Source organism: Colobus angolensis, unplaced genomic scaffold (assembly GCF_000951035.1).
Source record: "Colobus angolensis palliatus isolate OR3802 unplaced genomic scaffold, Cang.pa_1.0 Scaffold185, whole genome shotgun sequence".
NCBI lineage: Eukaryota > Metazoa > Chordata > Mammalia > Primates > Cercopithecidae > Colobus > Colobus angolensis.
In genome coordinates this window covers 3,303,334-3,326,181 of record NW_012114988.1, presented here as the reverse complement: position 1 = coordinate 3,326,181, position 22,848 = coordinate 3,303,334, and the positions used below count along the sequence as shown (strand labels likewise).

Here is a 22,848-nt window from a genome sequence, read left to right as displayed (position 1 = left end):
CTACTTGGGAGGCTGAGGCAGGAGAATGGCCTAAACTCGGGAGACAGAGCTTGCAGTAAGCTGAGATCCGGCCACTGCGCTCCAGCCTGGGTGACAGAGCGAGACTCCGTCTCAAAAAAAAAAAAGAAAGCCTCCTTTATATATTCTAGATATTAGACCCTTAAATGTATGAATTGCAGACCTTTCTCCCATCCTATGGACTGGGTTGTCTTTTCAATTTCTTGATAGCGACCATTGAGTAACGTTTAAAATTTTGGTGAAGTTAAATGTGTCTGTTTTTTTGCTTGTCCTGTTGGCGGTGCGTCATCTAGGAAGGTATTGCCTAGTCCAAGCTTTACAGGGGTTTACTTTTATAGTTTTAGCTCTGACATTTGGGTCTTTGATTCATTTAGAGTTCATTTTTGTGTGGGCCATGAAGTAGAGGCCCAACTCCATTCTTTTGCATGTGGGTATCGAGTTGTCAAAGTACCATTTGTTGAAAAGATGATTTTTTTTTTTTTTGAGACAGAGTTTTGCTCTTGTTGCCTAGGCTGGAGTGCAATGGCATGGTCTCGGCTCACCGCAACCTCCGCTTCCTGGGTTCAAGCGATTCTCCTGCCTCAGCCTCCAAGTAGCTGGGCTTACAGGCATGCACCACCACGCCTGGCTAATTTTTGTATTTTTTAGTAGAGTTGGGGTTTCTCCATGTTGGTCAGGCTAGTCTCAAACTCCTGACCTCAGGTGATCTGCCCGCCTCTGCCTCCCAAAGTGCTGGGATTACAGGCGTGAGCCACCGTGCCTGGCCGAAAAGATGATTCTTTCTTCACTGAAGAATCTTGGCACCTCTGTCAAAAATCAATTACCCACAAATGTATAGGTTTAATTCTGGATTAAATTGATCTATATGTCTATGCTTCTACCAGTAGCACCATCTTGATTACTGCAGCTTTATAGTGAGTTTTGAAATTGAAGTATGAGTCTACTTTGTCTTTACCAAGATTGCTTTGGTGATTCTCCTCTCTGTATTTTAATTATTTGTGTACATATCTTGGCCCTTAGAGAAGAGAGTGTTTAAAAGAGCACATGGGGCCGGGCGCGGTGGCTCAAGCCTGTAATCCCAGCACTTTGGGAGGCCGAGACGGGCGGATCACGAGGTCAGGAGATCGAGACCATCCTGGCTAACACGGTGAAACCCCGTCTCTACTAAAAAATACAAAAAGCTAGCCGGGCGAGGTGGCAGGCGTCTGTAGTCCCAGCTACTCGGGAGGCTGAGGCAGGAGAATGGCGTAAACCCGGGAGGCGGAGCTTGCAGTGAGCTGAGATCCGGCCACTGCACTCCAGCCTGGGCGACAGAGCGAGACTCCGTCTCAAAAAAAAAAAAAAAAAAAAAAAAAAAAAAAAAAAAAAAAAAGAGCACATGGTAGGTATGTAGTAAACATTTGGCAGGAAGAAGAGGGAGGAAACAGGATAGACGCATAGGAATGACAGAAAGCAGATAATAGAAGCATAAAAAATCAGGAGAGATGAGAGATTAGGAACCAACTTGGTAAGGAAAAGGCATTTATATGCCTGGCTCTAGATATGGTGAGTTTGAGGTAAATAGTAAGACATCCAAATTGATGTATCTGATGAATACCTGGGAAGATAGTCATCTAAAAGAGTGTCAGAGCTAAGCCCTGGAGATGAAGTTTATTGCCTGAATTTCCCCTACACTAGAACAAAGGGAGAAAAATGGCAAGGGAAGAACAGAAGAGATCCTCTTAGCCAAAAACAACTACTTTCTAAAAATCTACCAAAGCACACTTCAAGGTCCTAAACCAGGCTTGGGATCGAGGCCAAGGGATGCTAGTGGAAACGGCCACATTCTGCACATTCCTGCAGGCCTTGTCCTCCTGGGCTCACAGCTGGGCTGTCTGAGCTGCGTGGGGTGGACGGTGAGGTCAGATGCAAAGGGGCTTCTTGTGTCACTCTTGCAAAATCAGGGCCTGCTCAGCTGACAGCCCTGAGTGAATCAGCTCAGATTTCCATTCAATTTCCGAGCAGATGGCAAGTGCTTCCCAAACACACCCCATTGAGAAGCTCTGCTCCAGGACAGCACTTCTAAAGCAGGTTTTTGTCATTTGGTACTACATGGCCCTCCCTAGAAGGGGAATGTTCATGACACCAGCCTTAGCTGAGTTCCAGAAAGGTTTATTACAGAGCTGTGATTTCAGTCTACGAAACTGTGAACTCATTTCCTCTTGGACTGAGAATGTTCTGCTTTGGTCAAGAGAAAAACATATCCCCAGGTTGAGTAATCTTGGTTGAAGCTGTAATCAGCAGCCTCTGATGTGAACACTGAGCAGTTCTGAGCCATGTTTGTGCTTGATGAGTGTGTTGATTTCACTGCCATGAACTCTGAAAATGATGAATGTCATTCATCCATTCATTCGGGCAGCAGAGACTGTGCTAGTGGCTGGGCCATAAACTTACAGCAGGGTGGGGCCTTGCCCTCAAGGAACTTGTAGATGCTGGTAGGGAGAAGGTAGTAAATGCCAAAATGTTATCAAATTCTATGCTAGCTTAGAGGAAATTACTTCCTCCTGGCAACTTGGAAGAGCTCTGAAGGGAAGGGGGTTTTACCTGGGCAATGAAGGAGAGGTGGGGTTTGGAAGGGCACTGATAGAGCTAAAAGATGAACCAGCAGGTGCCCTTGGCAGCCCCTCCTCAATAGTCTACAGAAGCCACCATCTAAGGCAGCTCAGTCTGCTCCAGACCTTTCTTTAGGAGTAGAGGAATATAACCGGGAGCTTGTCAAGAGTAATTGGTGCCTGTGAAGACACAGTGGTTGGGAGCATGGGTTTGAGAGTCTGAATAGACGGTAATGTCTAATCCATGCATTGACACTTGCTCATTTCATGGGCAGTTGACTTAACCTCTCAGCCTCACCATTGTCAGCTAAAAAATGAGATGATACTAGTTTGCGAGACTTCTGTAAAGAACAAGAGAGTGGCCGGGCACGGTGGCTCACGCCTGTAATCCCAGCACTTTGGGAGGCCGAGGTGGGCGGATCACGAGGTCAGGAGATCGAGACCACCCTGGCTAACATGGTGAAACCCCCGTCTCTACTAAAAATAATAATAAAAAAATTAGCCAGGTGTGGTGGCGGGCGCCTGTAATCCCACCTACTCAGGAGGCTGAGGCGGGAGAATGGCGTGAACCCGGGAGGCGGAGCTTGCAGTGAGCCCAGATCACGCACTGCACTCCAGCCTTGGTGACAGAGCGAGACTCCGTCTCAAAAAAAAAAAAAAGTTCAAGAGAGCATGCACCTGACACCACAGTTTGCACAGTCTCCCGTAAATCCAACAAATAGCACTCGTTATTAAAACACCTTGTGGATTGCCTTAGAGGTTAAATGCAAAGATCTGTGAAAGATACACATGAGATTTCAGTTCCTTTCCCTTTGAAAGGGGAGAGAGGATAGATCTGACTGAGAGATAATGTTATACCTGTATTATGTCGTAAGGATCTTATATCCTGTCCGTTCTTGATAGTGTGGCTGTGAGCAAAACATCAATATTCAATTTGCCTAGTGACTTAATGTGACTCCTTGCTATTGAAAGGAAAATGGAGTCCCTCTCACTGGCCCCTCTTCTTCATTGCCCAGTTCAGCTGCAGAAACCCTGAAAATGCTGCCCTCAACTTTGGGAGGTGACCTAGAGGGGACACCCCCCCGCCCCCCGCCCACCAAGAGCCCAAAGCAAACTCTAGGGCATGAGGTACTGTGCAGACTGCCTCCCAGCTTGAACTCCCGGAACGTGGTTTCACATCTTCATGTACTGGGTTTCTCCTGATTTCTCCAGAGGAACTAGTGACACGCGTCTGATCTCCTCAGCTTTGACATGTTTCTCTTACATTTTACGGAAGAGTCCCATGCCCCCAGTGCTAATAGCACACAGTCAGGTCTCATCTCATAATTGGCCTCAGCCTGCGGGGGCTGACAGGACCTGCCACAGTGAGTGGGCATGGCGCTGCTCGTGCGAAATCGAACGGCAGCGCAGCCAAGTTTCCCTTTGCAGGTGCTGTGCTATCTTCAGCTACACTGTCTCTTTCATTACGGGGGAAGGTGTTTAACAACTCGGGGGTGAAGCCTGGTGGACAGTGGCAGGGACATAAATACAGAAGATAATTTTAAAGAAGTGTTCCGGCCAGGTGCAGTGGCTCACACCTGTAATCCCAGGGCTTTGGGAGGCTGAGGTGGGCAGATCACCTGAGGTCAGGAGTTCGAGAACAGCCTGGTCATCATGATGAAATCCCATCTCTACTAAAAATAAAAAAAAAATAGCCAGGTGTGATGGCAGGTGCCTGTCATCCCAGCTACTTGAGAGGCTGAGGCGGGAGAATCGCTTGAATCCAGGAGGTGGAGGTTGCAGTGAGCCAAGATCGCGCCACTGCATTCCAGCCTGGGTGACAGAGCGAGACCCTGTCTCAGAAAAAAATGTTCTACCTGAATGTATAAATGTACTTATGCTGTCACTCAACAGGCATCTGCTAAATACCTACCATGGTGCCAGACTAGCAATCTATGGGGCAGTGTGGACTTTAGTAAGCGCTATGTATGCCTGGAGGAAGATTCAGTGAGGGGACATGTCTGTGGGTGCGGAGTGGCAGGCAGGCCAAAGCCTAGATTAATTCACAGTTCTCTAGATTTTCCAGGGCCAAACTTTTGGTCCAGTAAGCAATTTACCAGGCTCCATGGAAGGGGTGAAGGGGGAAGACGGTTCACTGGCCGCATCAGTGATTATGCGGATCACACCCAGTGGCCGCTCGAAGTTGAGGGCCCACAGCTCTGGGTTAGGGAGTGGCTTTCTTTGTGTAAAGCAGCTTTGGGACTTCAAAAGTTAGTGGTTGCATCAGTAGTCCAGACGAGGTCAGGCATGTTCAGGGTGGTGTGGCTGTAAGCAAAGCATCAGTATTCCAAAGGAAGGCTTCAACACTAGGTCAGGAGATGGGCCACGCTATGGGACACAAGGGGCAACTCAAAAGGTGTGGTTGAGGGCGGGTGCGGTGGCTCACGCCTGTAATCCCAGCACTTTGGGAGGCCGAGACGGACAGATCACGAGGTCAGGAGATCAAGACCATCCTGGCAAACACGGTGAAACCCTGTCTCTACTAAAAATACAAAAAACATTAGCCGGGCGTGGTGGCGGGCTCCTGTAGTCCCAGCTGCTCGGGAGGCTGAGGCAGGAGAATGGCGTGAACCCAGGAGGCGGAGCTTGCAGTGAGCCGAGATCGGCCACTGCACCCAGCCTGGGCGACAGAGCGAGACTCCGTCTCATTTGAAAAAAAAAAAAGTGTGGTTGAGAGAGGGAAAATTCTAATGCCTTTCTCCTGATTGTGGGAACCCACTTCATGATGACAAAGGGAAGCAACAGCAAACAGCGAAGTTTGGGACATTTTTGAACTGAGCTGAAGGACTGTAGAGAGATGTGAGCACCTCAGTGACTGCAGTAGGTGGTTGGCAGAGGCTGGAAAATGTTGGAGGTTGGCACCTTTCTACGGTTTGGGGTGTGTTTATTTTCAGGCTTTTGGGCTCAGTTTTGAGATGTGATAGAAAAATAATATACAAAAGCCTGTGTCTGGGCAGAGGAACAGAAGTAGGTATTTTTGTCTTCCAAATAGACGTTTTAACATCTCTTCGAAAGCATAACTTTATCTCAAATGTAATTGGGGAGGTGCTAGAATTAATTATTAGTTATCCTAGAGTTTGTTTTATAAGAGAAAATCAGAACTTCTAGAATATGAATCAAAAAAATTCTGCTTCTCAGCAGCCACAAGTCATTCCAATACCATTTCATCATCCGTCTACAAAGACATATTTATTTGTGCATTTATTTATTTATTTATTTAAAAATTTTTTTTGAGATGGAGTCTTGCTCTGTGGCCCAGGCCAGAGTGCAGTGGTGCGATCTCAGCTTACTGCAAGCTCCGCCTCCAGGGTTCACGCCATTCTCCTGCCTCAGCCTCCTGAGTAGCTGGGACTGCAGACGCCCGCCACCATGCCCAGCTAATTTTTTGTATATTTAGTAGGGATGAGGTTTCACCATGTTGGCCAGGATGGTCTCAATCTCCTGACTTGGTGATCCGCCCGCCTCAGCCTCCCAAAGTGCTGGGATTACAGGCGTGAGCCACCGCGCCTGGCCCATTTGTGCATTTAGACACTAGGGCAGCCCAAGATGCTAGAAAACACTGAGCGACATGAAAGACTCCTTTAATCTGTTGACTAACACCCTAGGTTTCCTTTGAAAATCCCGAGAGTAACTCAGCTTGTATCTTGTTTACTTTAAAAATCAGCGTCACCAGTTCAGGATAAAATGCTGTAGAAACTGCTCCAGCAGTCGGATTAGGGAGCTGCAGGTCTGCAGAAATAGGAGTGGAAGAAACTTCTCCCTCACATCAAGATGGAAACGGCACAGGAGCTCTTTAGCTAAATCTTCTGTAGAGGACTTAACAAGATGAAGCCCCCATGTAAAGACTCAGCATCGCAAAGGGATAGGCTTCCTGTGTTCAGTAGATCTGTTTCTACCCTAAATGTTGTTTGTCAGTAGAGCTGTGACAGGTGGTAAAATGAATTCCCACTTTGGGAGGCCAAGGCGGAAGGATTGCTTGAGCCCAGCAGTTTGAGACCAGCCTGGACAACATAGTGAGACCCCATGGTCTACAAAAAACAAACCAAATTAGCCAGGCATGGTGGTACACACCTATAGTCTCAGCTACTTGGGAGGCTAAGGTGGGAGGATCACTTGAGCCTGGAAAATTGAGGCTGCAGTGATCCAAGATTGTGCCACTGCACTGTAGCCTGGGTGACAGAGGGAGACCCTGTCTCAAAAAAAGGATTCTACTGGATTCGCATTTGTTTATTTCTTTTTTTTTTTGTTTTGTTTGGTTTTTGAGAGTCTTACTCTGTTACCCAGGCTGGAGTGTGTGGCAGGCACTATCTCCGCTCACTGCAATCTCTGCCTCCCAGGTTCAGGTGATTCTCGTGTCTCAGCCTTCCAAGTAGCTGGGATTACAGGCACAAGCCACCACGCCCAGCTAATTTTTTTGTATTTTTAGTAGAGAAAGGGTTTCGCCATGTTGGCCAGACTGGTCTCGAACCCCTGACCTCAGGTGATCTGGCCTCCTCGGCCTCCCTAAAAACTGAGATTACAGGTATGAGCCACCACGCCTGTCCCGCATTTATTTCTGATTGTCAGTGGGTAATAACTTCAAATACTTCCCAGCCATCACCTGCCCAGTTCTTTCCCTCCTCACTGCCACTGTCCTGGTGTAAGCACCAACCCCTCTCCCCTGTCTTGACAACAGAAAGAATCTAAGCTTCCGTCTGCTTCAGCCTGATCCTGGCACCTTCCCTGATACATACATACAGTCCACTCACTTACCTGAGTTAGAGTGGCCTCTGGGACTCAACTGAGGTCACCCCCTCCTCAGCATCTCCTGGCTTCTCTTCACACTCCAAACGCAACTGAAACCCCGTCCTTACACAGTTCTACAGAACCACTGCTCCACACCTCTCAGTCCCATCTCTGTCCTCCTCAGCCCCTCCACCCGGCCACACTGACCACCCACCCTCCCGTGCACCGCCCCATGCTCGTTCTGGGCTTCGGGGTTAGTTAGCACCGGCTGTTCCCCTGTCTGGAACTCACCCATTCACTCAACAGCTGCTTACTGAGTGCCTGGTATGTGCCAGGGATTTCAGGCATTGTGGACATTGAGATGAAGCAGCCTTTATCGAGCTTATATTCCATTAGGACAGACAAGTAGCGAGTAGGTAGCAGGGTGTGGATAAGCACTCAGGTATATGTGCTGTGGAAGAGGGGAGGGGTACTCGCTTAAATGGACAGTCCAAGAAAGTGCCCCCACCTCCTTTTTTTTTTTGAGATGGAGTCTCGGTCTGTCACTAGCCTGGAGTGCAGTGCCACAATCTCGGCTCACTGCAACCTCTGCCTCCAGGGTTCAGGCAATTCTTGTGCCTTAGCCTCCAGGGATTCCCCTGCCTCAGCCTCCTGAGTAGCTGGGACTACGGGTGCGCGGGACTACGGGTGCGCACCACCACGCCTGGCTAATTTTTTGTATTTTAGTAGAGACGAGGTTTCACCATGTTAGCCAGGATGGTCTCTATCTCCTGACCTCGTGATCGCTGGTCTCAGCCTCCCAAAGTGCTAGTGGAATTACAGGCATAAGCTGCCGTGCCCGGCCAGAAAGTGCCCTTTGAACAGAGATCTGAAGGCATGAGGGAAGCTATCTTATGTGTTCAAGAAGCTGTCTTTTTTTTTTTTTTCTTTCCTTTTTTTCAGACAGAATCTTGCTCTATCATCCAGGCTGAAGTGCAGTGGTACAGTCTCAGCTCACTGCAACCTCCACCTCCTGGGTTCAAGCGATTCTTGTGCCTCAGCCTCCTGAGTAGCTGGGATTACAGGCATGTACCACCACACCTGGGTAATTTTTGTATTTTTAGTAGAGACGGGGTTTCACCATGTTGGCCAGGCTGGGTTCGAACTCCTGATCTCAAGTGATCTGTCCACCTCAGCCTCCCAAAGTGCTGGGATTAATAACTTATTTGATGTGTTGCTTATTTGTTTATGGTAACCCCACCCCACTCCAGGAGTACTCAAGTCCTTGAGAGTGGAGACCTTAGCTGTTCACTTCTGTCTCTAGTGCTGAGAACGTGGCCCAGTGCATAGCAGGTGCTTGGTAAATATTTATGGAAGGAATACAAGGGCTGGGAGCCGAGGCTGTAGAGGTGAACTCACGAAGGCTTCATTCTTGGTTTTTGCTGCTGCCTTGACTTGCACAGTTCAGAGGACAGAGGGCTGCTGCTGCTCAAAGAAACACCTCCTTTTGGAGCAAGTCACACCTTCCTTCTAACCTGCTGTTGCTGAAAGTTTAGATTCATCCAGATTTCTCCTACGAAGGGGACACACTGGAGGAAGTCAAGACTGTGGTCATTAAATAAGATGACTGGAAGATTCTAACAAGATGGGATTTCATAAGAGGCAGTGAGGTGCCAGGGGAAGCGATGGTTCCTGACTACCAGGAACTTGATTTCTAGGAAGATGAGGATGGCCCGTGGGCAGAAGGGGAAGGATCTCAAAACCCAGGGAGGGAGGAGGCAGGCATTTTAGCCCAAAGCTGCCAGAGGAGCACATCACGAAAATGCACAGCTGCTTATTAGTTGTATGTGTGAGTCCAGGGATGCGGTCAGAACATTGGGCTTTGTGTCTGCTAATGAATCCCGTGAATTTGGCACATCACTTAACTTTTTTTTTTTTTTGAGATAGAGTTTCGCTCTTGTTACCCAGGCTGGAGTGCAATGGCATGATCTCAGCTCACTACAGCCTCCGCCTCAGTTCAAGCGCTTCACCTGCCTTAGCCTCCCGAGTAGCTGGGACTACAGGCCTGTGCCACCACGCCCAGCTAATTTTTGTAATTTTAGTAGAATACCGTATTTCACCATGTTGGCCAGGCTGGTCTCCAACTCCTAACTTTAGGTCGTCCACCTGCCTTGGCCTCCCAAAGTGCTGGGATTATAGGCATGAGCCACCGTGTTTGGCCACATCACTTAACTTCCAACCTTGTTAAAGAAACAATAATTCTGACACTTGTTAAAACTGTAAGGAAGACTTTAGTCAAGACCACTGTAATAAGGGGCATTGCAGGAGGGAAGAGAGCTCAGGTTCACTTCTGGGTAAAAGGAAAAGTGGGGGGTTTGTAGCCCATAAGCAGAATGAGGGGGTCAGTGGGTGGAAATTTCCTAAGAGATGTCCGGGCTGGGGGGATTCTTGCTAAACTGGCCTAACAAGATTCTTTCTGAAGGCAGGCTAAGGGCCTAGCCACCACAGCGCTGCTGTGAAATGAAGTCAGTTGGGAGACACCATGTAAACCCTACATTGTGAGTAGTAAATGTGAGTGAGAGGGTGTTAGGACAATGAGGTATCTTCCATGTTAAGTGGAATTTCTAATGCTGCGTCAGTGCCAGATCTTGAACGACCCCAAATGCACCTGTTTGAATACTTACTTTTCCTCCTTGCCCTAGACACTGAGTTTTATTCTAGCTACTCCTTGGTCACTGATTTAACTCAGCAGCTGTCAGCTGATGTGAGGAGGAATTGGGAGCTTACAGTGAAGAGAGCACGGATTTAGAAACAGGTTCTGGAGAGTCTGCAGACAGAGGGCCATGTGGAGAGGGGACAGTTGGCAGTGTCCAGGCCACTTAACCACTTAAGCTGGGCCTTGTGCTGAGAAGTTTCTCCTGTAACTATGACATACTATTTGTTTGTTTCTTTGTTTTGAGACCATGTCTCGCTCTGTTGCCCAGGCTGGAGTGCAGTGGCACGATCTTGGCTCATTGCAGCCTCCGCCTCGTGGGTTCAAAGGATTCTCCTGCCTCAGCCTCCTGAGTAACTGGGACTACAGGCATGTGCTACCATGCCTGGCTAATGTTTGTATTTTTAATAGGGACAGCATTTTGCCATGTTCTTCAGGATGGTCTCAAACTCCTGGCCTCAAGTGATCTGCCCGCCTTGGCCTACGAAAGTGCTGGGATTACAGGCCTGAGCCACTGCACCCAGCCATGACATAGTATTAGAAAGAGAAGATTTGTCTCGATGAGAGCTGGTTTTGAAGCAATGGGGAAAAGAGGATTTATCGGGGTGACTGGCCAATCTTTTGGGGGGAAATTATATTTCTCTTTTATTATAATACTTCAAAATAAATGTAAGACAAATAGAAATATTAAACATAAGAACAATACCATAAGGAAAATATAGGTGAATATTTATGTGATCTTGAGGAAGGGTTTGTGAGTGTGACGTCAAAGAGAAAACAAGTTTAAGAAGTTTGACTACTGATACAGCTTGGTCATTTGCAAAAGAAAGATGTAGATGCCAACTAGGGAAAAAAAAATGCCAGCAGCATTTAGGTCAAAGAGTAAATTCTTAAGATACGAAGAGTGCTTACAAGAGGAAACGCCGTGCAGAGAAAAAACTGTCACAAAAGAAGACAAATGGATGAAATGACTCGCTCCACAAATCAAAGAAGTATAACTAAAAACAGAAGACTGAAAACACTTATTTAAAAGATTTTTATTAAGAATTTGGACTATTACAATACAATTACAATAACAGCCTGATTGAATGTTCCATCTAAACTCTAAAGTACTTTTTTTTTTGTCTCCCAGGCTGGAGTGCAATGGCTCGATCTCGGCTCACTGCAACCTCTGCCTCCCGGTTTCAAGGGATTCTCCCGCCTCAGCCTCTCGTGTAGCTGGGATTATAGGTGTATACCACCACACCTGGCTAATTTTTATATTTTTAGTAGACACGGAGTTTCACCATGTTGGCCAGGCTGGTCTTGAACTCCTGACTCAGGTGATCCACCCGCCTCAGCCTCCCAAAGTGCTGGGATTACAGGTGTGAGCCACCGTGCCCAGCCAACTCTGAATTATTTTTAAAGAAATGGCAGGCCGGGCACAGTGGCTCATGCCTGTGATCCCAGCACTTTGTGAGGCTGAGGTGGGAGGACTGCTTAAACCAGGAGTTCAGGAGCAGCCTGGGCAATGTACTGAGACTTCTTCTTTACAAATATATATATAAATATATATATAAATAAAATGAGACCTCACCTCTATAAATATAAAGGAAAGAGAGAGAGAGAAGAAAAGGAAGGAAGGAAAGGAAGGGAAGGGAAGGGGGAAGGAAGGCAGGAAGGAGAAAGGAAGAAAAAAGAGAAAGAAGAGAGAAAAGAAAAGAAACTCTGTTTGAAAAAGAAATGCCCACTTTTGGAGGCTGAGGCAGGCGGATCACCTGAGGTCAGGAGTTCGAGACTAGCCTGGCCAACATGGTGAAATGCCATCTCTACTAAAAATATAAAAATTAGCTGGGCATGGTGGTGCACACCTGTAATCCCAGCTACTTGGGAGGCTGAGGCAGGAGAATCGCTTGAACCCAGGAGGTAGAGGCTGTAATGAGCCGAAATTGTACCATTGCACTCCAGCCTGGGTGACAAGAGCGAAACTCCATCTCAAAAAAAGAAATGTCATCCTGGATTTGTGCAATCTAAAGAGTTATTAGACATGAATGCAAAGATAAAACTTATTCACAGTCAGTGATTTCATATAAATAAGCATTGCTTAAGTTTATTTGTTCTCAGAATTAAGAACCCCAAGAGACAGATGATTTATCAGATTATCTTTTCCTGGGAAATAGGAACCTCAGCCTAGGTTTTTTTGTTTTTTGTTTCTTTTGAGACGGAGTCTCACTTTGCCGCCCAGGCTGGAGTGCAGTGGCATGATCTCGGCTCACTGCAACCTCCGCCCCCCGCCCCCACCAAGTTCAAGTGATTCTCCTGCCTCAGCCTCCCGAGTAGTTGGGGTTACAGGCGCCTGCCACTGCGCCCGGCTACTTTTTGTATTTTTAATAGAGATGGGTTTCACCATCTTGGCCAGGCTGGTCTTGAACTCCTGACCTCATGATCCACCTATCTCCACCTCCCAAAGTGTTGGGATTATAGGCGTGAGCCACTGCACCCAGCCCAGCCTAGCTTTTTAAAAAAATCACAACAACAAATTTCAAAGTAAGTGGATCGGTTGCTGCCACATTTGGAAACTTCCACTGAGCCGTGTTTGGCTGAGGCTGGGTGTGGCAGGAAAGGGTGTTTATGTGAGCATGCGGGTACACCACTCCAGAACTGAACTTGCAAGCCAGGCTGTGGGTACAGGTTTATGATGGCAAATTCATCACTCTACGCTTGTAGAAACAACTGTGTGTGTGCACATATGTGCATCCTTGTATGTGCGTGTGTGCGTATGTATGCCTGTGCACACATGTGTCTTGGGGAAAAGAGGATTGGAAAGTGAAGGCATCAGCACATGATTTGAATTTCAGGAGGAAGGGGAAAAGAACATCAGATGCTGGCTGGAGACTCGGCAGCTGGCCTAGTAGGAACTCTTCACCCAGGGAAGCCTTCAGCCAAGATAATAAGAGGGACAATTGGGATCTCTTGTTAAAGTTCAACTTTCCCATGCAGCAAAAAGAATGCCAGGGCGGTGAGACAAAAGACATGCATCTTAATCCTGACTGTCATTCATAAAACACCTTTTGTCCATTCAGAGCGATTTTAGTACTCCGCTCTGCGGGCCAAGAGTAGAAAAGAACAAGAAGGACGTTTTATCAAGTTACGCTTTCAATGAACTGAGCTTTCTATGAAAGAATTCAAACTAACTTCATTGAGCACTTGATTTTTTTAAAGCAAGGATTGTTTTAAGTTAGATACACCAAATAAGTAAGTGATTGTACTGAACAGCTCCAGAGACCATGTTTAAAATTGATGATTTGTTAACTAAATTCAAACCAGGGGAGGAAGAAAATAAAATGGGAACTCAATACGTTTTTTAACAAGGACTACTTGTCTGGCAAAGGGATATTTGCCATTGAGCTCAATATAAATACACTAAATGTTTGCCTACACCACAAGTCATGCATTTTTGTAGGAACCAATCACCAAGCCTTACCTCTCTACCCCTACTCCTGCAAAAGGCCACAAAGAGAGGCAAACCATTTGCATGCACGGAAATACTCAGTTATTGCTAACTGGTAAACCCCCTGCCGTACATCCCCAGATTAAAAAAAAATGTTTAAAATCTTTAGATAGCTCATCCAAAGCTATCTCTACTGGATTAGGACTCTAGAATCAAAGAGCAGGCTCATAGAACAAGTGAACTTACTTCAGAGGCTTCCTCCCTCTAGGCATCAAAGAAGCTATAATCAAATATTTATTAGCTGTGCCTCTGGCTAGTCTGTCTAAGCAGTAGGGAGAATAAGGTATCTTAAGGCAAGGAATGGATTGCTAATGTAAGTGCTGCCTAGAGACAAACAAACATCTGCTCTTTAATTACACAAAGGAGTCTCCAAGCACCTCCCTCCCCTTGCTCCCGGGATGTATATGCTTGTTTATTTTGCAACAGTGTTTAGTCATGGAATTTCCAGAACTACTGGAGTCTAGGGAAGAAGCCCATGGCCAATGAGTCACATTTTTAATGCATGAAGAGGGTTGTTTGGTGATTTTTAGAGATGATGGTTGAGCATAGTCATGAGTGGTTTGGATCACTGCAACAGAAGTTGAAGAAGAGGATACTGTTGTTATCTGCTCTGTCTCTCATTGTAGAATTCAACCTGGTAGTCCACTCCAATCCCCTGCTCCACCAGAAACCTTTTTTCTTCCCTTTGAGACGGAGTCCCGCTCTGTGGCCAGGCTGGGGTGCAGTGGTGTGATCTGGGCTCACTGCAACCCCTGCCTCCCAGGTTCAAGCGATTCTCCTGCCTCAGCCTCCCGAGTAGCTGTGACTATAGGCGTGCACCCCCATGCCCAGCTAATTTTTGTACTTTTAGTAGAGACGGGGTTTCACCGTGTTAGCCAGGATGGTCTCGATCTCTTGACCTTGTGATCCGCCCGCCTTGGCCTCCCAGAGTGCTGGGATGACAGGTGTGAGCCACGACGCCTGGCCCAGAAACCTTTTTCATTGGCATGACACATCATTTGTCCAAATGTTAATGCAGAAAAGGCAGGGCCAGGGGCAGTTCATTAGTTTGGCTGTGTTTTTTTTGTTTTTGAGATTGAGTTCAGGCTGGAGTGCGGTGATGCAATCTCAGCTCACTGAAACCTCTGCTTCCTGGGTTCAAGCAATTTTCCTGCCTTAGCCTCCTGAGTAGCTAGGATTACAGGTGCTCACCCACCACACCGGGCTGATTTTTATATTTTTAGTAGAGACGGGGTTTCACCATGTTGGCCAGGCTGGTCTCAAATTCCTGACCTCAAGTGATCCACCCATCTTGGCCTCTCAAAGTGTTGTGATTATAGGCGTGAGCCACTGCACCCAGCTAGTTTGGCTCTTGGTGTTACTAAGTGTTCTATTGGCACCTTGGCATCCCTAAGCAGATTACTGACCCTCCCCTGTAGACAGTAATCTCAACTGTAAAGTAAGAGGTAAAACTCCATGTAATCTATGAGGTCTGTGGTCAGAGCCTATGGTTCTAATTGTTGAAGTGAACAGCAGTCTCAAAATTAAATGGAGAGAGTTTGATTTTAAAAAGATGGAAGTTAGATGTGGTGGTGAGCACCTGTAGTCCCCGCTGCTTTGGAGACTGAGGCGGGAGGATCGCTTGAGTCCAGGAGTTTGAGGTTATAGTGAGCTAGGATTGTGCCACTGCACTCCAGCCTCAGCAACGGAGGGGAGACCCTGTCTCTTAAAAAAAAAATTAATTTGAAAAGAAAGGGAAAAGAAGAACAAAATCAATAAAAAGATGGAGACCCCAGTTTTGCATGGAGTCCGCAAAGGGGTATGTTTAGAAATCTTTCCTGTTGACTCTAATTTAGAGATTTTAGGTCTAGATGAATATATTAATTCATCATATGAAATGACACCAGGAAGAATCAGGTTCCTTATTGAAAAGGAAAGATGTATGTCCCCTGTCCAGGCCACCTCGGTGGGGCCCCAGGGAGGGGCTGGCTGCTCTACCTTTTAATGTTTTCATTTTTCTGTTGCTTTGCAACAGAGATAACCAGGGTGCTGATGTACCAGAAGTGCTGCAAGGAGAATGGTTTGGTTTCTGGCACCACAGTAAGCCAGAAAAAGGAACCCAAAAATAAAACAAAAATTTCCAAAAGAAATGGAAAAGAAAATAATCCGAATGTAGCCGGCAAGTTCGGTCTGCTTATGCTGTTTCCACCTTAAGCTCTGACTCCGTCTTTCTTCTTCAGCCAGCACGGGCCAGCCAGAAGATGACATTGAGACTACAGGTATGGAAGGCGGCGTTGCGATGCCAGGTGCCGAAGATGATGTGGTGACGCCAGGAACCAGCGAAGACCACTATAAGTCTGGCTTGACAACTCCGGTCAGTGTCCTGGGAAGAGAGGAATGTTTTCTGTAGGCATGTGATCACATACAAGGTTATGATGTATATTAATTTACTTTATATATAAATATATCTATCTGTAAAATCAGCATGAGCCACCATTCCAAGGAATAGTGATGTGGCTCAACAAAGAAGAATAAGTCCTCACTTAATGTTATTGATAGGTTCTTGGAAACTGTGACTTGAAACAAAATGACTTATAAAGAAACAATATTATTTGAGGACCTGCTACATGTCGTTTTCCCTAAAGTCACAGTTTCCAAGAATCTATCAACAACGTTAAGTGAGGACTTACTGTCCTTCCTAATTTCATCCACGTAGCTGGTGTGCTGATCGCCGGTGGTTTGAAAGTAGAAGCCAAAGCTTCTCAAATTGGTAAGGAGCCAGGATTTTACATTTTCAATCTGTTACAGCCCAATTTTCGATACAGTGAAAGTTTTCTTGGGTGTTGTGGCGATGTCCTTGCTATAAAGGGTTCTAAATATGTCTTCTCGGCCGGGCGTGGTGGCTCACACCTGTAATCCCAGCACTTTGGGAGGCTGAGGCAGGTGGATCACCTGAGGTCAGCAGTTTGAGACTAAGCTGACCAAGATGATGAAACCCCATCTCTACTAAAAATACAAAAATTAGCCAGGCATGGTGGCATGTACCTGTGATCCCAGCTGTTCGGGAGGCTGAGACTGGAGAATAGCTTGAACCCAGGGGGTGGAGGTTGCAGTGAGCCGAGATTGCACCACTGCACTCCAGCCTGGGCAACAAGAGGGAAACTCCTCCTCAAAAATAAATAAATAAATAAATAAATAAATAAATAAATAAGTAAGTAAGTAAGTCTCCATTTCTTTTCTCACTAAGACTTGTAATAAACAGGACTAGAACCAGTCCACAGACCACATGATTATAGACTATTGAGCCTCTCAAGCAACACATTCTTAACCTGATGAGTTTTAATTAACTCATATGTGTTGCATGCCTGCCATAGACAAGACAAGGTGCCAGCTGGGAGGGATTGAGGAGGTCAGTGAGCCACATCCTCGACCTTTGAGGGACTCTGTGATTTCTTTGGTAACAGAGCAGAGGTTCCCGCCTGCCTGTCTGACCTGTACACCAGCATCTCCTTCACTTTCTCTATTTCTGCCATCTTGGCCTTTCTGACCTTTGAACACACCAAGCTTGTTCCAACTTAGGCTTTTGTTTTCTCCGCCCAGAACACTGCCCAGATCTTTCCATGAGTGACTTTTTCTTATAATTCTCAAGTCCGATGCCATCTCAAACAGCCTATAGTAATCTCACCGCCACATCTGTTGGAAGTAAAGCTCAGAGTCAGAGAAAACGAACACTTAAAAGATTTTTCACCAAGACAAATTTATTTCTGTAGAAGGGTGTTTCTCGCAGGACTGGTTGTCACAAGAGCACACGGAACAAAGGAGGGAAAGGGTTTTTTTATTCTTAATGCAGTTTGTCCCTACTACTATGTCCATTGGCTGGAGTTGGGGACAGCAAAATTTAAAGTGAGCCCAACTGGCTAACTTGAAAGACAGTTTTGGCGGGAAGAGTCATTACAGTGGGAGGAGGGGTAAATTACAGAATGGCTGACTTTTTCTTACAATTCTTTTTTTTTTTTTTGAGACGAAGTCTCGCTCTGTCGCCCAGACTGGAGTGCAGTGGCGCAATCTCGGCTCACTGCAAGCTCTGCCTTCCGGGTTCACGCCATTCTCCTACCTCAGCCTCCGGAGTAGCTGGGACTACAGGCGCCCGCCACCTCGCCCGGCTAATTTTTTGTATTTTTAGTAGAGACGGGGTTTCACTGTGTTAACCAGGATGGTCTCGATCTCCTGACCTCGTGATCATCCACCTCGGTCTCCCAAAGGGCTGGGATTACAGGCATGAGCCACTGCGCCCGGCCTTCTTACAATTCTTAAGGTTGATGCCATCTCAAACAGCCTAAAGTAGTCTCACCCCCGCCCCGCATCAGAAGTCACCCTCTAGCCCTTAGGTCAGCAAACTACCCGCCAGATTTGGCCCGCCCACTGTGTTTGTAAATGAAGTTTTATTGGAACACAGCAATGCCCATTCAGTTGAGAATTGTCTGGCTGCTTTCCTGCTGTAAGAGTGGAGTTGATCATTAGGACAGAGACTGTGTGGCCTGTACAGCTGAAATATTTACCCATCTGGCCCTTTATAGAATAAGTTTTCCAAAAGCTAGTCTAAGTCTAGTCTAGACAAGGCTAGCTTATATTTCTTTCAAAGCACTCAAAATTATATCAAACCACCCTTTGTACTTGTTTACCTACTAAATGTTCATATTCTGCTTCCCCGCCCCAGAATGCCAGCTTCAAGAGAGCAGAGAATTTATATTATTCACATTATAATCCTGGGGCTTGGAATCATGCTGGGCCCATAGGAGGTGCTCATTAGTGTATGTTTTATATTGTGGTTAAAAAAAAGCATGAAATTTATCATCTCAACCATTTTTAAGTGTACAATTCAGTAGTGTTAAGTATATTCACATCATTAAACCGATCTCCAGAACTTTTCATCCTGTAAAACTGAAACTCTACCCATGAAAGAATAATTCCTCATTCTTCCCTTCCCTGAGCCCTTAGCAGCCACTACTCTACTTTTTATCTTATGAATTTGACTCTTCTAGGCACCTCATGTAAGTGGAATCATTCAGTACTTGTCTTTTGTGAGCGGTTTATTTCACTTAGCTTAATGTCCTCAAGGTTCATCCATGCTATGGCATGTGTCAGAATGTTTGTCCTTTTTAAAGCTTGAATAGGCCGGGCGCGGTGGCTCATGCCTGTAATCCCAGCACTTTGGGAGGCTGAGGTGGGCAGATCACCTGAGGTCAGGAGTTCGAGACCAGCCTGACCAACATGGAGAAACCCCATCTCTACTAAATATACAAAATTAGGCGGGTGTGGTGGCGCATGCCTGTAATCCCAGCTACTCAGGAGGCTGAGGCAAGAGAATTGCATGAACCTGGGAGGTGGAGTTTGCGGTGAGCCAAGATTGCACCATTGCTCTCCAGCCTGGGCAATGAGCGAAACTACATCTTAAAAAAATAAAAATTAAAAATTAAAAAAGAAAGCTGAATCATGTTCTGTTGCATGTATAGACCATATTGTAGACACTTGGGTTGCTACCACTTTCTGGCTATTGTGAGTAATGCTGCTATGAACATGTGTGTACAACTGTCTCTTCAAGACCTAATTGTTTCTGTTCACATTCTTGTTTCTACTTGCAATTCATGCCACCATATGTTCCATATTTTTAATGCCACCTTAACTCCTTTTATCTTATAAGGCAGGCTGTGTATTTTAAGACAGTAGGCTTTATTTCCTGTTTTTTCTCATTTACACCTACAACAGGTGGCAACAAATGTCAATAGTATAACAGATATTCACATTGAGGATCTGCCAACCCCAGAAAGCACAGTCCATGCCCAAGAACAAAGTCCGAGCACCACAGCCTCAAATGTGGCTACCACAGGTAAGAAAACCAGCCACCTCCACGGAGGCTGATCTACTTTTGCATAATCGGTGCATTCCAAAGTCCACCAGCAAATATAATAATCAACAGGGGGCATACTGGTCTGCAAGAATGACTTCTGAACCAAGTTTTCTTTTTTCTTTTTTTTTTTTTTTTTGAGACGGAGTCTCGCTCTGTCGCCCAGGCTGGAGTGCAGTGGCCGGATCTCAGCTCACTGCAAGCTCCGCCTCCCGGGTTGACGCCATTCTCCTGCCTCAGCCTCCCAAGTAGCTGGGACTACAGGCGCCCGCCACCTCGCCCGGCTAGCTTTTTGTATTTTTTAGTAGAGACGGGGTTTCACCGTGTTAGCCAGGATGGTCTCGAACTCCTGACCTCGTGATCCGCCCGTCTCGGCCTCCCAAAGTGCTGGGATTACAGGCTTGAGCCACCGCGCCCGGCCTGAACCAAGTTTTATATGGTAGGTTCAGAATTCGATTTGAGTTGATACATTTGGTTTCGTGCGTTGCAGAATATATCTCTCTACCTGGAATAACTAGTGATAACACCTGCACGGGGTGAGTTAAGTAACTACTGAGGTTGCATGGCGGACCCCAAGCTGATAGAATGTGACGCGAAGAACTTTGTGTTGACACCCAAGGGCACAACACTCAGCCACCCTCTGTAGATCTTCATAGATTCTATAGGAATACTTCCCACCTTACATTGAGTTCATGTCTGTATGCATGGCGCAAGAATCTGTTCCCAACCCGTCTTGCCAGGATTTGGGTTGTACTTGTGGCTCACAGTTGGCACCTACAGCCCCGTGACTGGAACACCTTGGAGAAAAATGGAGGAGTTTTTTGAGTCTTTGCTATTATTCTATCTAGACCATCACTGATGAGAATGAGGAAAAATGTTTGTCCATTTAAGAAATAGAAAAAGATCACTTCCTATTTCTAAAGATTTCTTGAGAAGTTCAGTTGTTTGGGGTTTTTAATAACTGCTGGCCTGGCGCAGTGGCTCACGCCTGTAATCCCAGCACTTTGGGAGGCCGAGGTGGGTGGATCACAAGGTCAGGAGATCGAGACCATCCTGGCTAACATGGTGAAACCTTGTCTCTACTAAAAACACAAAAAATTAGCCGGGCGTGGTGACGGGTGCCTGTAGTCCCAGCTACTCGGGAGGCTGAGGCAGGAGAATGGCATGAACCCAGGAGGCAGAGCTTGCAGTGAGCTGAGATTGTGCCACTGCACCAGCCTGGGTGACAGAGCGAGACTCTGTCTCAAAAAAAAAAAAAAAAAAAATGCCTTATTTTATAGTGGATAAGGGTGGGAGAGAAAATGAATGAATCCTGTGAAAACCTCAGTGAGTGCTGGCTAACTTGAGAAATTTTATGTGAATCATTTAATCTAGATAGGTCTTCCATAGAAAGATCACGTCTAAACCAGTGGTTTCCCAAACTAGTCACAAATCAGAACACCTAGAAAGCTCTTCTCTGTTGTCCCTTTTGCATTTCCAGGATCAATCACCAATCTGGTTTTAAAAACTATGGTTATTTTTAGGATTTAAAAAAATGCTTAATTTTTGTACCCCCATGTTTACAGCAGCATTATTCACAATAGCTAAAATATAGAAACAACTCAAGTGGCCATGGATAGTTGGATAGATAAGCAAAATGTGGTGTATGTGACGGTGTATTATTCAGCCTTGAAAAGGAAAATGCAGACACATAATACAACATGGAGGAACCTTAAGGACATTCTGCAAAGTGAAATAAACCAGGACAAAAAAAACACTGTATGTCTCTACTTATATGAGACCCCTTGAATAGTCAAATTCATGGAGACATAAAGTAGAGTGGTGGTTGCCAGGGGCTGGGGAAAGAGGAGAATGAGGAGCTACTGTTTAGTGGGTAGAGTTCCAGTTGTGCCAGATGAAAGGGGTTCAGGAGGTAGATGGTGGTGATGACTGCACAACAGTATGAATGTACTTAATACCACTGAACTGTACATTTAAAAATGGTTCATTTAGTACATTTTATGCTGTATGTGTGTTACCACAGTGTGTGGGTGGGGGGGGGAAAGCCTTATAAAGGGCTTTGAGATAAAACCTAAAACTCACTCCAAGCTGTTAAAGAAATGATTAACATTTAAACACTAGAGAAAGCCAAGTAGAGCTAAGCAAAGAAAGCATAATCAATATAAACCATCATTGGAAAACATTTCAAAATTTTGGAGAATTGCTCATCTGTAATATGGGTTGACAGCTATATATTAGCAGCAGAAAATTGTGCCATCCATGTTGAATATTCTATCATGCTTCATACCCCTCTTTTATGCCTTTAAAAAAAATTCTCAGTTGCCTGGGAAAGAACTCATGTTACTGTTTCTTCCTGCCCCCTGCCCCACCCTGTCACAAAATTGCCCCTCCCTGTCACAAAAAATTGTGACTTAGGGCACATTCCTACTTAATACATCATTATCCCAAGACATTTTCACAAGCGAGCCAAAATGTCATTAGCACGCAGTTTTCAAGGAGTAATTTTATTAGGGCAGCAGATGTTCAGTTTTGCTGTGAAACACCCGAATACGATGATGTGCACACGTGTGATGCATGCTCATGATCACAGTCAAGTGCCATTGGGAGGGAGATGGGAAAGATGGCACTAATAAGCTCTAATTTAATAATAACAAATCTTCCACAAACTTTAGTAATATATTTTTTAACCAATGGTGTCTTTGATAATGGTACATTAAGAGCCAGGAGTCAGCAGCCACATGGTAGGCAAATGACAAGCAAATGATTGACTTATCTCTGCAGGCAGTTGACTTCTAGCAGTGACATTTGGGGAGTTGATTTGATGCCGTCTTTGTTCTGGGAAAGCTCAAACCCAGCCGTGTTCTATATAGTGGGGTAGCACAGTCAGCACAAGCTCTTACGTACACTATACCCATGGGCTCAGCTTGTGCTGGGAATGCCAGCTTCTGGGATCTGTACCCTGGGGCCATCTTGAAGGAGGCACCTTGTGCTGAGGAGAGCCTTGGTACAAAAGGGATGGTTTTCAAACCCAACCATTAGAAAAAGTAGGCATCTTTTACATGATAGTTGGCTAGTTTTATCACTGATTAGGGAAGTTTCTGGATATCTGGGGTATTTTGCAAGCTATGAACTAGGATTTTAGGGCAGGGCCTGATCGATGATTAACTTCTCCAATTTCTTATTAAATCAAGGCATCTTGACTTTTTCTCCATCTGCAAACTAGTCAATAGCCACCACCCAGAGGAGTAACGGACTCGTTATATAAAGAGGTCAAGAAGAAAAACGAAACGTTTTTATTTTTAAATAGGTTATTGCATAAAATTATTCAAAAGAAACTCACAGTGACAAATATGCACATTGTAACTATTAGACTAGGTTTTTTTTTTTTTTTTTTTTTTTTTTTTTTTTT

General features: G+C 45.7%; 1 protein-coding gene across 1 annotated transcript in view; it reads left to right on the top strand.

Moving 5' to 3' along the window:
* Positions 1 to 22,848, top strand: part of PDPN (podoplanin) — a 38,074-nt gene that overhangs the window by 9,648 nt on the left and 5,578 nt on the right. Inside the window, 2 exon segments of the mRNA XM_011939929.1 lie at positions 15,775 to 15,908; positions 19,301 to 19,421. Of these exon segments, the coding sequence (XP_011795319.1) occupies positions 15,775 to 15,908; positions 19,301 to 19,421 (255 nt within the window).